At 37.7% G+C, this 15779-nt stretch overlaps 1 protein-coding gene across 2 annotated transcripts in view; it reads right to left on the bottom strand.

Moving 5' to 3' along the window:
- Nucleotides 1–15779, bottom strand: part of COLEC10 (collectin subfamily member 10) — a 40912-nt gene that overhangs the window by 14273 nt on the left and 10860 nt on the right. For both annotated transcript variants that reach the window (XM_072774317.1, XM_072774316.1), the window contains exons 2-3: nucleotides 4070–4141; nucleotides 2292–2363 (exon numbers count right to left, since the gene is read on the bottom strand). In XM_072774317.1, the coding sequence (XP_072630418.1) occupies nucleotides 2292–2363; nucleotides 4070–4141 (144 nt within the window). The remainder of the gene's footprint in view (nucleotides 1–2291; nucleotides 2364–4069; nucleotides 4142–15779) is intronic.

Here is a 15779-nt window from a genome sequence, read left to right as displayed (position 1 = left end):
AGAGATCTGCACTGTAAGTGGTAGGAATATTCTTGGAAGCTATTCCTAGATTGAAAATATTAGCTATAACTGTATGTGGAAATAACTGCAGACTATGTAAGCATATCCCATAAAGTCTAAACTATATGTTTCTCTCACTCAAACTCTTCTTGGTGAGCTCCCAAAATACTTGTGTCCACTCCCTTGATCAGCTGATACAAAGAAAAATGTAATGGAGGGAAGCTGAAGCAGGATACAGTGATGCATTCTCAATGAGGATCACCTGCTAAATGATCAGTTCTAGAGGGGTGAAAAATCTTACTATGTTTTTACATAAAGCAAAAATATACACACAATACATAACAGATACATAGTCCAAGGGCAGTATTAAAATTTCATTTGGGAGGGCAATTAGAAAAAAATGTCTAACAAACTGGTTGGTTTGGGGGGCAATATGTCTAAAAAGGCTGGTTAAGCAAAAAAACAAAAAACAAAAAAAAGGCTGGTTAAGTAGGAAATAGTTGTGCTTTTTTAAATGTTAAGAGACATTCTTTTTTTTTTTTTTTTTTTTAAGAGACATTCTTTTAACCAGCTGAGGATAAAATGCCTTACTTTACAAACTTTACCAAGATATATGGCCATGTGCACCCATTGATAAGACTCTTCTCAGGGACTTAGGAAGGAATCTAAAAAGTGTGGGGCTCTGAAGCAAAGTTTCATTAGTTTAATGGTAAAACCACCCAAAATACATACTACAGAAAGAATCATAATCGATGAGGAGTCCTTCTAGCTTGTTCCAGCTATGAGAATTTCAATCACAGGTGAACATACACTATAAGCCACTGAATCAAAAATAAGCGTAGCGATTTCTTTTCAGTGGCACTACACTCTGTCCCTGCTCTCAAATGCAGGCTGAAGGAAAATTCTCAAAGGAATGAGTTGGAAAAGGACAGGGAGAGAGGAGGTACCAAGCTATAGGACAAGAGGAGTGGGGCCACAGTCTCAGCTTCCAATGCATTTATCAGCCTGCCCAAGAACATACCGCAGGTGCCTAAGAGGTACATGATTGGTTATGCAGCTGCTCAGGCACATATGGAAGGAAGGCTGCCGGATATGCATCAAAGCTGCAGAATTCTGTTACCTGTGGCATTGAGTTTCCCCAGATCTGTACCTTTGCACAAGTATCTCTTGCCTCCCACCTCAAATGCCTTTCCCTGTATTTCCATAAACATGTCACTGTTTTTCAAGACCTAGGTCAAGTCTTTATATCAATCTGGCCTTAGTCTCCCACATGGTTCCTATAGTAGTCATTTAGTTATTTAGTATTATAATTCTTTCTGAGAAAGTCCTATGTCCTATTCCCTAAATAGTCTATGAGCTCTTTACAATAAAATTGTTAATCTCATTCGCCTTTGTATCTTCAAACCAAGTAGAACAATCTCAGTATGAACTGCTGGCCAGCAGAAGCTATTGGAACCTGCTATCATTCAATGAGAAGACAATACGGAGGAGTGCTTAGATAATAAAGAGGAGGCCACCCCTGTATTATAATAGGAAAGTAGTAATTTTGTGCAGGATTGGGACAAGACGAAAGGGTATGAATATATACACTTAAAGTTTCTAATCTGTTAATAAATCCCAGATGCAGAATCATTATTATTTCACTCAGTTTAAGGAAAAAAAATATACTGGGGGACCTAAGTGGCTCAGTCAGTTGGGTGTCTAGCTCTTGCTTTCAGCTCAGGTCATAGTCTCAGGGTCATGAGATCCAGCCCCACATTGATCTCTGCACTCAGCAGGAAGTCTTCTTGAAATTCTCTCTCTCCCTCTCTCTCTGTCCCCTCTTCCTCCTCTCTCTCTCTCTCTCAGATAAATAAGTAAAATCTGAATGAAAGAAAGAAAGAAGAAAAGAAAGAAAGAAGAAAGAAAGAAAATTCTGCTGTGTGCTGCCTTACGAATAATTGCTTTCTACTACTGAACATGCTTTATGGTCACGATACCCATTTATACCCATTTTAATTGTATCAAGTATTATAATCAGCAGATTCTAGGAGATACTTCAATACAGAAACTACCAGAACTTTATGTTTGATTCTGTCTCTGAATTTCAGTTTAACCTTGCTCAAGGCCTTTATTTATTTTTTTAGACACATTGTTTATGTATGAAAGGCACAGCTAAGATATGAAGAAAAACTCATGTTTTAAAACAAAGAAAAGAGATCATTTTCATGATACAGAGTCCTTCAGAATATATCAAGGGTGTGATTGATTTGCTTCAAACTGCCACTGGAGGAAAGGAAAATATAGCTTACCCTTATTGCCAATGGGCCCAGTCTTGCCAATGTTGCCCTGGTCTCCTGCATCACCCAGCTCCCCCTTAATTCCTGAAAAGCAAAGCATGTCATCTTTATATGCTAAGGTCTTATACTCCCTTTGAAGATGTGGCTAACACATGATATGCACTTGAAGGAAATACCAAAAGTGCACTCTTCTATCTGTGGTATGCGACACATATCCTGTGCTTTTTTTATCTACCTTAATAACATTATAGTGTTTGTATTAAAACTAAATGTGGTTAAGTATGAAAATCCTGGACCCAATAATATTAAAATGCTGACCAACACAATACTTCTAAAAGGTCTATAGTAGAGGATGTTTAATCTAAAGGTCAAATAAAGGGCTGAGCGGAAGAATTCTTATATTTCATTCTAATTCTATTCCTCTGCAGCCCCTTTTTGGCTTCACTTTGAGAGCCTATTGATTCCCTATTTTAAGATTTGACTATCTTAGGGCAGCCCAGGTGGCTCAGCGGTTTAGCGCTGCCTTGGGCCCAGGGCGACATCCTGGAGACCCAGGATCGAGTCCCACATCAGGCTCCCTGCATGGAGCCTGCTTCTCCCTCTGCCGGTGTCTCTGCCTCTCCCTCTCTCTCTCACTGTCTCTCATGAATAAATAAAATATTAAAAAAATTTAAAAAAATAGAACCTCTGATCTTAAAAAAAAAAAGATTTGACTATCTTAGCCATTTTTTAGAACAGGAAGAAATGTATAATCATAAAATCTAGTGATCAAAGGGACATCAGTGATTGTCCCACCAATTTTTCCTATATATATATAGGAAATATAAATATAATATAAATATATAAATATATATTTATATATAAATATATTATATTTATATATAATAAAATATATTATATTATAAATATGATATATTTATATTATATAAATATATAAACATAAATATATATAGTTATCAATTTTGTTTCTTTCTATGATGACTTAAAAAATACCTAACAGCTATTAAACTGTATCTGTGATAATTTTGCAACTATTTGTATATAATTATAAAATATTGTACATATTTATAGAATAAGAAGAGTTTAAATCAGTATTTCTCAATTTGAGATCTCAAAGGCCTGAGTTCTTTTTTTTTCTCTTTAACTTTCTGAAGATTTTTGAAATCAGTGGTCTATGACCACTGCCTTGTAGCAGTTGGCAGGAAATATGTCCGATGCTTGGAAGACACACACTTACACATCACGTCTAAAGCTATATTTTGGTGAGATTGCTCTTGCTTTGTGAGTAAAAACACTCCTTAATAGCCTTTGTGTCATTCTCATTTTCTTTGCTCTGCTCTTCCCATACCCCACCATTTGCTGACAGCTCTTGAAAATAGGTGAGTCAATGGATCAGACAACTCTTTCTGAAGTTCCTTATCTTCCTCCTTATGCTCTAGGCCATCCAAAAAGAGTTGCTTAGCAGTGGCTTCTGAGAAGAGACATAGCTATCAACCCAGCTATATTTCTAAAACTCAGGGTTTCTTAGATGTTTCTGGAGACTGCTATTCCCTAGAGCTCCTGGAGTGTCCACTCCTGTCCACCCCAAGAAGGCAGCTTGAGAAATGCATTGAGTCCTATCGACAGTGTCATAGGAGCTCCCTGGCGGTGAGTAAATTCCCATCCGAAATACATTTCATTTTTCTTCAGAGCAGAGAGTGTTACAAAAGCTGCCAATTTCCAGGGCAACACCAGTAGAGAGAGAAAGCAATTCTAATATTAGAATGTCAAATTCATGTCATTGCACTTACCTTTCGGCCCCATGCGTCCCACTTTTCCATGTTTCCCCTCCTCTCCTGGATCTCCTTTTTCACCATCATCTCCTTTTGAAATGGAAAATGAATGAGTAGAGCAGCTCAAATAATAACATAGCACATCCTTTCCAGGTTATGGTGGTGAAGATGGTTGGAATCCATTCCTCAGCTCAGTGCTTGCCTTATAACTCTGATGTGACTATGTGTATTGGCCCACATGGACTGGACACTCAGGGGAAGGGAGGACACCTCTGGTATATTTTGTCTTTTATTTTTTCCACATTGTTGGGGGAGGTCATTAGGGGATGTGATCACCCACTGGCCTATACCTAGAATTGACCTGGGAAGTCAATCAAAAGCTTCTCCTCTTCCTCTGTCTTGAAATGTATGAGCCACCCACTGTTCCCACAGTGGGAGCCATTTCAAGGAGGCAGCCTTGAGAGAGTGAGTTGTTGAGACCATCTGGCTGGTATATGTGACTCAACCCTGATAAGGCTTCTGTATAAACGTTTGAGACTGGCAGACGTGTGGAGACCTTTTCGTACCACCACTGAAGATAAGCCTCATATGTAACTTCCCTTGCTTATTAACACAACCACCTACCAATCCGGATTGATCTGCTTTGTTTCTTGGTTCTCCCTTGCTCTCGGTGTATGTTGAGGGAGGGGTCAGAGAACAGTTTCAAATTTTCTGCAAGAAATTCTCATTTTTGCAAACCTACTAATTTTATGCTCAAAGAAATATCTTTAGTGGTGATTTCCTGAGAACTTTGTTTGGTTTGACAAATCTTTTTTTTTTTTTAATTGAAATGTAGTTGACAATATTACATTAGTTTCAGGTGTACAACATACTGATCTGACAAGTCTATAGATTTTGCTATGTTCTCCACAAGTGTAACTGCCATCTGTCCTCATGCAATGTTATTACAATACCATTGACTATATTCCCTATGCTGTGCCTTTCATCTCTGTGATTTATTCATTTCATAACTAGAAGCTTGTACTTCCTACTCCCCTTCACCCATTTTGTTCATCTTCCCACCTCCTTCCCCTCTGACAACCACCAGCTAGTTCTCTGTGTTTATGGGTCTGTTTCTGCTCTTTGTTTATTTGTTCACTTACTTTGTTTTTTAGATTCTACATATAAGTAAAATCATATGGTATATGTCTTTGTCTGACTGACTTATTTTACTTAACATAATACACTCTCGGGGATCCCTGGGTGGCTCAGCGGTTTGGCACCTGCCTTTGGCCCAAGGCGTGATCCTGGAGTCCCGGGATCGAGTCCCATGTTGGGCTCCCAGCATGGAGCCTGCTTCTCCCTCCTCCTGTGTCTCTCTCTTTCTCTCTCTCTCTGTCTATCATAAATAAATAAATAAATAAATCTTAAAAAAAAAAAGACTCTCACGGAGTCTTTTAAAAAAAAAACCATAATACACTCTAGGTCCATCCATGTTGTTGCAAATGGTGAGATCTCATTCTTTTTATGGCTAAATAATATTGCATTATGTGTATACATATACATACACATATACATTATATGTGTGTATATGTATACACATATATGTATATAAATATGTGCATGTATACATATTGCACATATTTATATGTGTGAAAAATCTTTATTTTTGCTGGAGAATTTGGCCAGTTCTGGAAACATGTACATGTACAAACATGCATGCTGATGTGTGATATATACATATACTACATATATTTATATATAATTATCTAAATATACAAAAATTATAAAAATATATAAATTATAATTTATATCTGTAAATTATTACTCTGTGACTGCATGCTTGAGAGCCTCAAAATTATAGGCATAGACCAGGAAGCTAAGAATAGAAGACAGCTAGGAATGGGGATGCACAGCGGTTCTGTGTGAGCAGCACCTACCTTAGTCATAGATGGGTCTAGCTTTAGTACCTTGCCCAGTCAAGGACTGAATGAGTGCTTTAATGAAAAGTGTCTGGGGAGCACTTGGGGGCCACAGTCAATTAAGCCTCTGACTCTTGATTTTGGCTGAGGTCATGACCTGAATTGTGAGATCAAGTCCCACTTTGGGCTCCGTGCTCAGTGGGGAGTCTGTTGGAGATTCTCCCTCTGCCCCTCCTCCTGCCCATGCTCTCTCTCTAAAATAAATAAATCTAAAAAAAAAAAAATAGATATGTCCTGGACAGTAAATCAAAAGCCCTGGATTTTCACATCATGTTAGTCACTGATGAGTTGAGCAGACCTTCAAAATCAGTAATAGAGCTTATTGGCTTTGTAGTAAAACAGATCTGGCCCTTCTCAGCTTGACCACTCATTATCTGGAGAAATTTGGTTATGTGATATCCCTTTCTGAGTCTAATTTCCCCCTCCTGCAAATTGAACTAATAACATCTACCAAATGAGGATCCTTGTAAGAAGTTTAATAAGATAAAATGCATAAGAGACATGGAACATAATCCATGCAACAGTAGCTATTGTTATGTTTTACTTCATATTTGAGTTTCCTTATCCTCAATATGAACTTCATACCTGCACTCCCTATGTCTCTCAGTTGTTTTTTGACCAAGAAGGTAAGTAGGTGAATATGCTTTGAAAATAAAGAGCACCATACACACAATATTATGACCTGCATTATCACCACACCAATCTCAAGATAGGAAGGAGTCCTGTCCAGGCCTAGCAAAAAAGAAGTAGAAAGAAGTAAATAAAAGACTTCTAATGACAAAAGTGAAGCTTCTTGGATTAGACAGTTTGGGAGGGAGAAAGTTGAGATGTTACTTATTTATCCAGAAAAAGCATGATCAACCTCTCTTTTTCTCACAGAAGAATATTAATATATTAAGTGAAAGCATAAGTCAAGTATGGAATAGTTGGATTTCCAGGTCATGAGATTGGTTAAACATTAAGACACTTCACACGTGAAGCTCTAAAATCTCCTTTCAGGGAAGGCTTTCAAAAAAGAACACACAGATGATTTGTGTGATCAGAACAGAGAGGTGAAGTGGATGAACTAAGCGGCATTTCTTTAGATAAACTTAATAGCAAATGTTTATTGAGTAATTATAATGTATGCCAACACTGTTAATCATCATACCAATTCTAGGAGGTGGAAACTATTATGGTGCCATTTTATGAATGGAAAAACAGATTCAAAGAGGTTAATAATTTCTTGCACTTTGTCATAGAGCTTGTAGGTGGTGCAACGAAATGTGTGTCTCTGTGCCTGGAGATCCCTACCAATAAACAACTGTCCCTTCCAATTTAGGATACTGTGACCCTTAGCAGATTTGGGAGTTTAGATAATTTGACATTGTGCCAAATTTTTTGAGGATAGAAAAGGGAGATGCAGAAAGAATGACTGCTTTTATTCCTTTTTAAAAATGGAAAACAGTGGGGAAGAAAAAAAATAGCCTAGTATCTCAATGACTTAATTTACAGGGAATGTATCCTTGAGGTAATTCAGTATCACTGAGACTTGGCTTTGCCACTCACCATCTGAGGGAGCTTGGGAAGTCCTTGACCTTTTCTAAGCCTTGATTCATTCACTCATTTGTAGAATGGACAAAATACAAGTTTCTTGAGAGAGTTTTAGGAAAGATAAAATTGCAGAAGTATTTTCCTGTAGGAAGCCCCCTCCAACACTTTCAGGCTGGGCTAAATTCTCCCTTTAATTACCTTCATGGTTGAAAACAATGAACTTTGTACTGAGTGAGCCTATTTTTCTGTGCTGTTCCTTATAGTCATCTGGACCTGTGGGATGGCTGGGGTCATGGTTGATTTATTCTAGCATCCCCATCATTTGACACAGTGTTTGACTTTTGGTGCTTAATGAATATAGTTGAACTGGATATATTTTGTTAGTCATAAAACATTTTACAAGTGTAATGGTAGTGTTTGCTGAATACTATGGGTCAAAGGGGTTCCTAGTCCTTGATACACATCCTATCACTTGATCTCTATAACAACCTTTGAGATGGATACTATTTTAAGCTCCATTTTTCAGATGAGGAAATGGGTCAAGAAAGGTTAATAACTTCCCAGGGCCACATAGCTTGCAAATGATAAAGCCAGGATTCAAACCAGGGCATCTGCCTTCAAAGCCCATGTTCTAATCAAGCTGAATGATTGGGGACAAATTCTTGTTAACATTTCTGGGGTTGGAATTGTTCTTCTGTGCAATGGGACCAAAGACTGCAAGTCCTGTTCACCAAAAGGCAAGATCAAACGCAGGCATGTATGTGAAGCACTTTGTGAATCATGAAACCACACAAATGTGAACTATTGGTGCTATTACTATTCTTCTTCCCTTCCCCATTCTTATGAGCTTTCCCTTTGATTTTCAAGTAAATATCTAACTGAAGGCAGCCAAACGAGTGACTTAGTCATCTACTGCTCCCTGGTGGCTCCTGATGGAGACCTGGGAGGGTGAAAATAGGATTATTATTCTTCTGACCTGTGTGCCTGTATTCCAGCCTGGTGGCGAGCAGGCTGCTGGCAGAGATGAAGTAAACAACTTGTGCCCTTGCCTTCAGCTTGTATCCTGAGTTCATTTGATCTTTGGGACTTGTTTTAATGAGAACAGAAGAGAGGTATAAAAGCAAGCTTTGGAAAGGATCCCCCACATGGCTCACAGTTGTCTGCTTTCATCCTCTTGGCAATATTTCATTGGATTAGTAGTGCAATTTAGACTTTCTTTTTTCTTTTAAAAATAGCTACTTACATTTTAAAATTAAATGAAAAGCTATCAATTGAAATGAACCAATTTCAATTTTACAAAAATGATTTGTTTTGGCCCCCCTAGGCCACCAGCTTGCTGTGATAATCTCTCCAGCAGAATTCCAGCAGAGCACACAGTTGACCAGTTTTTCTTAGGTAAAGTTTTTTTCCCCAACAAGCAAAAAAGTCTTTTAAAATTAAATTCTAGTTTGAAATGAAATAGCTGAACTTAGGTCAGTACCCCCTGCTCAAAGGAAGCAATTATTAAAAATTAGTGAATTGGTTTTGAAAAGGCTAAAGAAAATTCACTAGAAGCTGTACTTTTCCCACAGCCAAAATAATCTTATGGGCTAGAGGAAAGTTGTTGGCAATCCTTCTCCTGATCAGCCTTAGAATTGAGTAGAATAGATGGTATGGTGTGCTTTATTAATTGAGCCAGGACTTTTCTCTAGAATATATCCTCCCCATCTCTACCTACACCTTTTTGCTGATTGCATTCTCATTCATGGAAAGATCTGTGGTCATATCAATTATTCCCTGGACCTCTCATATGCACCAGGTGTATCAGTATGGTCATACAATGGACTATCTCCCAGTACTTTGATGTCCTCGATCACAACCTTACCCTTTCACTGAAATATTCAGCCATTCTTGGGACCTACTATGTTTGCTTTTTCCCCGTTCACTTAGTTCATCAGTCTCTCTGTGCCTTTACTTATCTCCCCATGTGTCCTGAATTCTTTCAACTCACTCATTCCTACATCACTCTCCCTAAGGCAAAAGGAGTGCCTTTCTTCGGTGAAGAGGGCTCTGGAGCAAGTTATCATTTTTCTGACGCTCAGTTTCATCCATTAAATGGAGAAAGCAATCATTACTTCATAGGATTGTTGTGTCCCTAACGGGGACAATGCATGAGAAGTGTTTAGCCCAGTGCCTGGTGCTTGGTAAAATCATCTGTTCTTCTTTTAATAAGTCAGAAGGTAGGTATAAGAATGATTATCATCCTCATCACCAGAAATGACATCTCTTTTAAATCTTCCTTGAGGTATCTTGAGGTATTCACCACCTCAATCCTTATTTTTAATCATCACTTACTTTTTTACTTGATTATGTATACTAAGTAAATTTTCACATAAAGATAAATAAATATAAATATATACCCGTTACTGAGATTTAACAATTAACATATTGCCATTGCTCCATCTATGTATTTTTATTGATTTTTTTTTAAAAAGTAAATTTCAGACATGACATATCTTCCTTAAATACTTCAGCAAATCTCTAAAAGATAAGAACATTCTCCTATGTCAATCTTAAGTTTTAATTGGCTACAGGGATTTACTAAAGTCATCTTTATGGAGTTCTGTGACCTTGTTTATCTTGGATCCATACTACTGTGCTGTATATAAACTAATAAAAAAGATAGAGGAGCAGACATTCAGAGGAGTAAACCTAGGTTTGGTGAAAACAAATCATGACAAAAATTCCATTTTTCTTCTGAAAGGACTACTAATAAATTGAGAAACGACCATGACCAGAGTGGCTGGAAGAAGGCACATTTCCACTGGTTATTCACAGAAGACTACAGTTCCTGTGAAGCTGGAATGATGTTTTGGTGAAATCTGTGGGCTTCGCTCTTACAGATCCTGAATTCAATTTCTAATTATATGCCTGTCCAGCTTTGTGAACTTAGGTATGGTATTTAACCTTTCAAAGTTTCTGTTTTATCTGTAAATAGAAATAAATAGAGTGCCTACCTGTTTAGTCTCCCAAACTGAGGGCTGTTTGCTTACTCTGAGACACATGGTACTTTGATTCATTTTGATAGCTTTATGATGGAAATTGCTGGTAGAGGAAGAAATCAATAAAAAGATTTCTTATTTCCTTTTTTCCCTGTCAAATATATTGCAGATAATGTGTAGTATTACCTGTACTGCTCCTGCCCATTCCTTGAAGGTGGGTTTTTTCAGCTCTCCAAAGGTCTTATACTCTAGAACTGGTGCCAAGCACTTGGTTAACAGGAGCCAACAGGAGAAGGTGACCTGTAATTTAAAACCAAGCATCTGCAAGCATGGCTCACTGACCCTCAAAGATAGCAGTGGTCATAAACTGTGGAGAGATTACAGACCCATGGTGACATTTCATCGCAGTTCTCTTTCCTCATTTGAGACACTGAGGGGTTTTTCTTCATATTTCTTTTAATGAAATCATAAAAAATGAGCAAGCGTGATTTCTAAAAGAAAAATGGTTTGTAGACATTACTTTGTATCCTCATTACCATGAGGCAACTTATCTGAGACCTGACCTTGGCCAACCTGGCTTAAGAGCAACAACAAAATAATAATAATAATAATAATAATAATAAACACTATACTCCATGAATAGAAAAAGGTCTTTCCATGACAGTAAGACAGACATCCTCTAAGAGATTTTCCAAGGCGTTTCCCAAACATTACCTTACTCAGTTATGATGAATGTGCTTGGAATAAGACCATCCTTGTAAAACAATTAATACCTTTCCTAATACATTCAAAACATTTGCAAACTATTTATTTTAGTTCTACAGCAGGAATATGGTTACAAAAGAACTAAGTTCATGTTAGTCTGTAGGAAACTGCTGCCTCTAAGGAGAAAAGCTGTCCAAGGGAGAAAGGAGCTCTTAACAAAAATGCAATTTGCCAAGGGTTTCAGCCTCAGAACCACAAGTCTTTGGAAACGTGGTCCTATGAGCAGAACAGGAATTTTGTAGTCTGTTATGGGCTGGATTGTTTCCTCACCCCCAAAATTCATATGTTGAAGCCCTAATCCTGGTACTTCAGAATGTAACTGTATTTAGACATAAGGCCTTCAAAGAGGCGATTAAGTTAAATTCTGGCTGTTTGAACAGTCCTAATCCAATCTGACTGGTGTCCTTATGAGAGAAGGAAATTTGGACACACAAAAGGATACAAAGGATGAATGCACTTACCCCTGAAAAGGCCATGTGAGGACACAGTGAAAAGGCAGCCATGTGCTAGCCAAGGAGAGAGGTCTTAGCTAACAGAGACCAAATCTGTCGACTCCTTGACCTTGCTTGGACTTCCCAGCCTCAGAACTGCAAGACAATGACTTCCTGTTGTTTAAACCACCCACTTTGTGGGTTTTTTTTTTATTATGGCAGCCCTAGCAAACTAATTAATAGTCAGAGACCTGGGCTCAAATCTCTACTTAACAGCTCTTTAATATTATAGTAAATAAGTCCTCTCTCTGCTTCAGTTTCCTAAACCAGAAAATTGAGATAGTTACACTTTTCTTATGCAGTTGCTTAAAGATTAAATAACATTATAGATGACAGAGCTAACAGGATCCCTGTGCATCGCATGTGCCCTTATCGATCCGCTAACTATCTCATGTGTCATGGGAATCTACTGCTTTCACCTTCCTGGTACCCTCAATCTGTGCTTCCAATAACGACCCCACACATTTCCAAAGGAAATCATATTCATTTATTCTTCGTCCATGTGGTTTGAACCTAACCCACAGTGATTGGTACAGCAGTGGGCATGTGCCATAGTAAGAGGCAATGAGTCTCAATTTGGAGATAAGCCTCCTCAATAACGCAAGCAGTTACAACTTGCAAAAATGGAGACTTGTTCTTGGGGTTGCAGTGAAGACAGACTATTATTGAAATGTCTGAATCTATTTTACTGCCATGAAGGGAGAACCTTCTTTAAAATGAAGTCATTATTGAGGAATATGGTATGAAGGCTGAGTCCTGAGCACATTGTTCCAGACAGGATGTAGCACAGCTTGAGTCCTGCCCTGTGACGTGACACTATAGATTCCCCTTCTTGCCTCTGTTTGTTGGTCTAACTAACCAGTTTAAGCTTGGTTTGTATTTGGTTTCTTTCACTTGCAAACACAAGTTTCCTTACTAATAATAGAACTACTAGACACAGATCAGGAAAATGAGAGCCTTCCTCTGAGGAGATGAAAACCTTAGGTGAAGATGGGCAGGTAAATATGTGATTGTTGTGATAAATGCTGGAAGAGCAGCTGTTACGGGAGCATAAGGAGGAAACACCTGTCTCTACCTGCTTACACCTGAAACTTCCATATTCTTTCTCCGGAAAATGTAAATGGGATCCCTTGCCCTGGACTCCATCAAAATAAATTTGTATTTAAAGTGAAAACTAAAACACAAATTTGTCCTTATATATGAGGCAGGCTCATACTAAAACATTCTTATCAATAAAAGTTTGTGTGGATTTTTATCTTCCATTCAAACCATGCTCACATGTGCTCACATGTCACCTCCTCTCCCCAGGAGTCTGCTCAGTGCAGACTTTCCTGCTGCCATCTCCCTCTTAACCATCAGGATTAATCTTTTTAAGTTACCCTGAAGGGAACACCCCCTGTACATCACAGCATCCACCACACTGTGTCAGATGATGGGACAGGTCAGGGAAGATACACTATTTCCTTTGTGTCCCTGGTTCTTGGCACAGAGGCTCAGATGCAACAAGTGCTTTCTCAATGAAGGTTTTCAAAAGAAAAGGAATAATCTTAAAGTGAAGATTGGTAAATGTGAGCTTAGTGACAATACAGTCACATAAGTTGGTAATTGATTGAAATGTCATTCTCACAAATGGCTGATTAATGAATGGACTTGAGTTGGCCAGTGGAGAAGTCTGTGTGATGGCTTGTGATCTAGGAGGGCAGCCAGACTGGCTCTACTGTTCCTTCTGCCGCATATTTTTGCTTCCTCCTCTTATTTGCTGGTGTCTCCCAATATCACTGCCATGCTCTAATCTCCCAGGCTAAGTACTCAAATTGGTTTTGGCTATTCATCCTTCCTAACTTCCACCTTGATTCTTACTTTTTCTCCTTTCTTTTCCCTCTTATTCTATCTCTCTCTGTCCTCATACTCCAGCCCTTAGTCTTTGCAGGTGGCCCCTACATGGTCTTCATGGTGTTTTATTCACTAGTGACTCCAAGTACCTAGAATAGTGTCTGTTCAATGAACAACTGTTGAAATACTGATTTCCTTATATCTGAGCTTCACTTTTTCAAATCATCTTGCAGACTGATCTTTATAAAAATCACATTTTCATTACAAAACTGCCCTATTCAAAACATTTCAGCAGTTCCTCTGTATTTCTAGGCCACATCCAATCGAGTTAGTCTAGCATTTGGACTTTCACAGACTGGGCATCAGTAGAACTTTCTAGCATTATTTTCTGACATTGACTTTCATAATCTTCTATTCCTGTTCAACTTGTTTATTCATTTTTCATTAAAATGTCTTTCAATTCATGCCTCCATTGAAAGGCTTTTCTCTCTGTTTGAAGCTCATCTCTTTGGAGGAAAAAAAGCAGAAGTTATAAAAGAAAAGAAAGATATCTTTGACCATATAAGAAATTAAAAGTTTCTATATGATAAAAGGAGTCACATCAATATATAGAGTTTGTAAACAAATATATGACAGACAAGGAAAAAATCAAACACTAAGACATCAAAAATGATTAATATTCTTAACATGCAAAAAGCTTTTGCAAAAAGACAATAAGTGAAATAAAAAGGTGATCTAAAAATATAAATAATAAATAATAGATGAACAATGCCCATACTCACTACTCATCAGAAAAATAGTATATATGGAAATGTCTATATCATATTTTGCCATCAGACTTAGTAACAATTTAAAAAGACTACAGCATTCAAGGATGCCATAGATGCAGAAAGTACTCACTCATTGCTTCTGGCAACATGAATTGCTACAGTGTTTCTGGAAGCTAGTCTGTCAATAAGGCTTAAAATAAAGAATCCACATCTTCCATTTTACCTTAGGGAATCTATTTCATGGGAATAACTTTAAGAACTAACATATAGGGACACCTGGGTGGCTCAGTGGTTGAGCGTCTGCCTTCAGTTCAGGGTGTGATCCTGGAATCTCAGGATCAAGTCCCACATCGGGCTCCCTGCGGGGAGCCTGCTTCTTCCTCTGTGTATGTCTCTGCCTCTCTCTCTGTGTCTCTCATGAATAAATAAATAAAATCTTTAAAAAAAAGGACTAACAGATATATGTGTGTGCATATTTATATATATGAGAATGTTTGTAGTAGCAAAAACAAAAACCACAATCTGAAAGTGTACCATCATGAAACTGATGAAAAATAATGTGTTTAGAAAGACCTCTGAAGAAGACGTGATCTCCATGTCATTTTATATAAAGAAAGTCTCTTGGAGAGTCATATGCATATGATACTATTTAGAAGAAAGAATAAACAGAAAAATATAGAGCAATGTGTTAATACCAAGCTATTAATGATGGTTACATGGGATAAGTGGGTGTGGAAAGGGAAGAGTCACAGTAAAAAGTGAGATCATTAGCATTTTCTTTGCACATCTTTATTCAGCACATATTTTCACATGCTATATTTTTTAATTAGTTTTTTATTTAAATTAAATTTATTTAACAAATATTGTATTGTTAGTCAGGGGTAGAATTTAGTGATTCATCACTTGCATGTAACACCCAGTGCTCATTCCATCTCATGCCCTCCTTAATGCCCATCACCCAGAAACTCATTCCATTCCCTGCCTCCTCCCCTCCAGCAACCCTCAGTTTGTTTCCTAGAGTTTGACATCTCTTATGGTTTGCCTCCCTTTCTGTTTGCATTTTATTTTATTTTTCCTTCCCTTCCCCTATGTTCATCTGTTTTGTTTCTTAAATTCCACATGAGTGAAATCATATGGTATTTTTCTTTCTCTGACTTATTTTGCTTAGTGTAGTACACATGCTATATGTTTAAACAATCATGAAATACTCTTGCAATTTGAAAAATATATCATAAATAATGTAAAGAAACTGTGGAGCTTCTCTCCTTTTGTAAATTTTACCAATTAGCCTTGTCTCAAATTCTAAATTCTCTGAATTTATTGATAGAATTATTTCCTTGGTAATTCACCATCTGGTTCCTTGTTACTACTCTCTAATTGCTGCCTTGGAGTAT

This window comes from Canis lupus, chromosome 14 (genome assembly GCF_048164855.1).
Source record: "Canis lupus baileyi chromosome 14, mCanLup2.hap1, whole genome shotgun sequence".
Lineage (NCBI taxonomy): Eukaryota > Metazoa > Chordata > Mammalia > Carnivora > Canidae > Canis > Canis lupus.
Note: the sequence above shows the minus strand (reverse complement) of the source record. Positions and strands in the feature narration are given on the sequence as shown.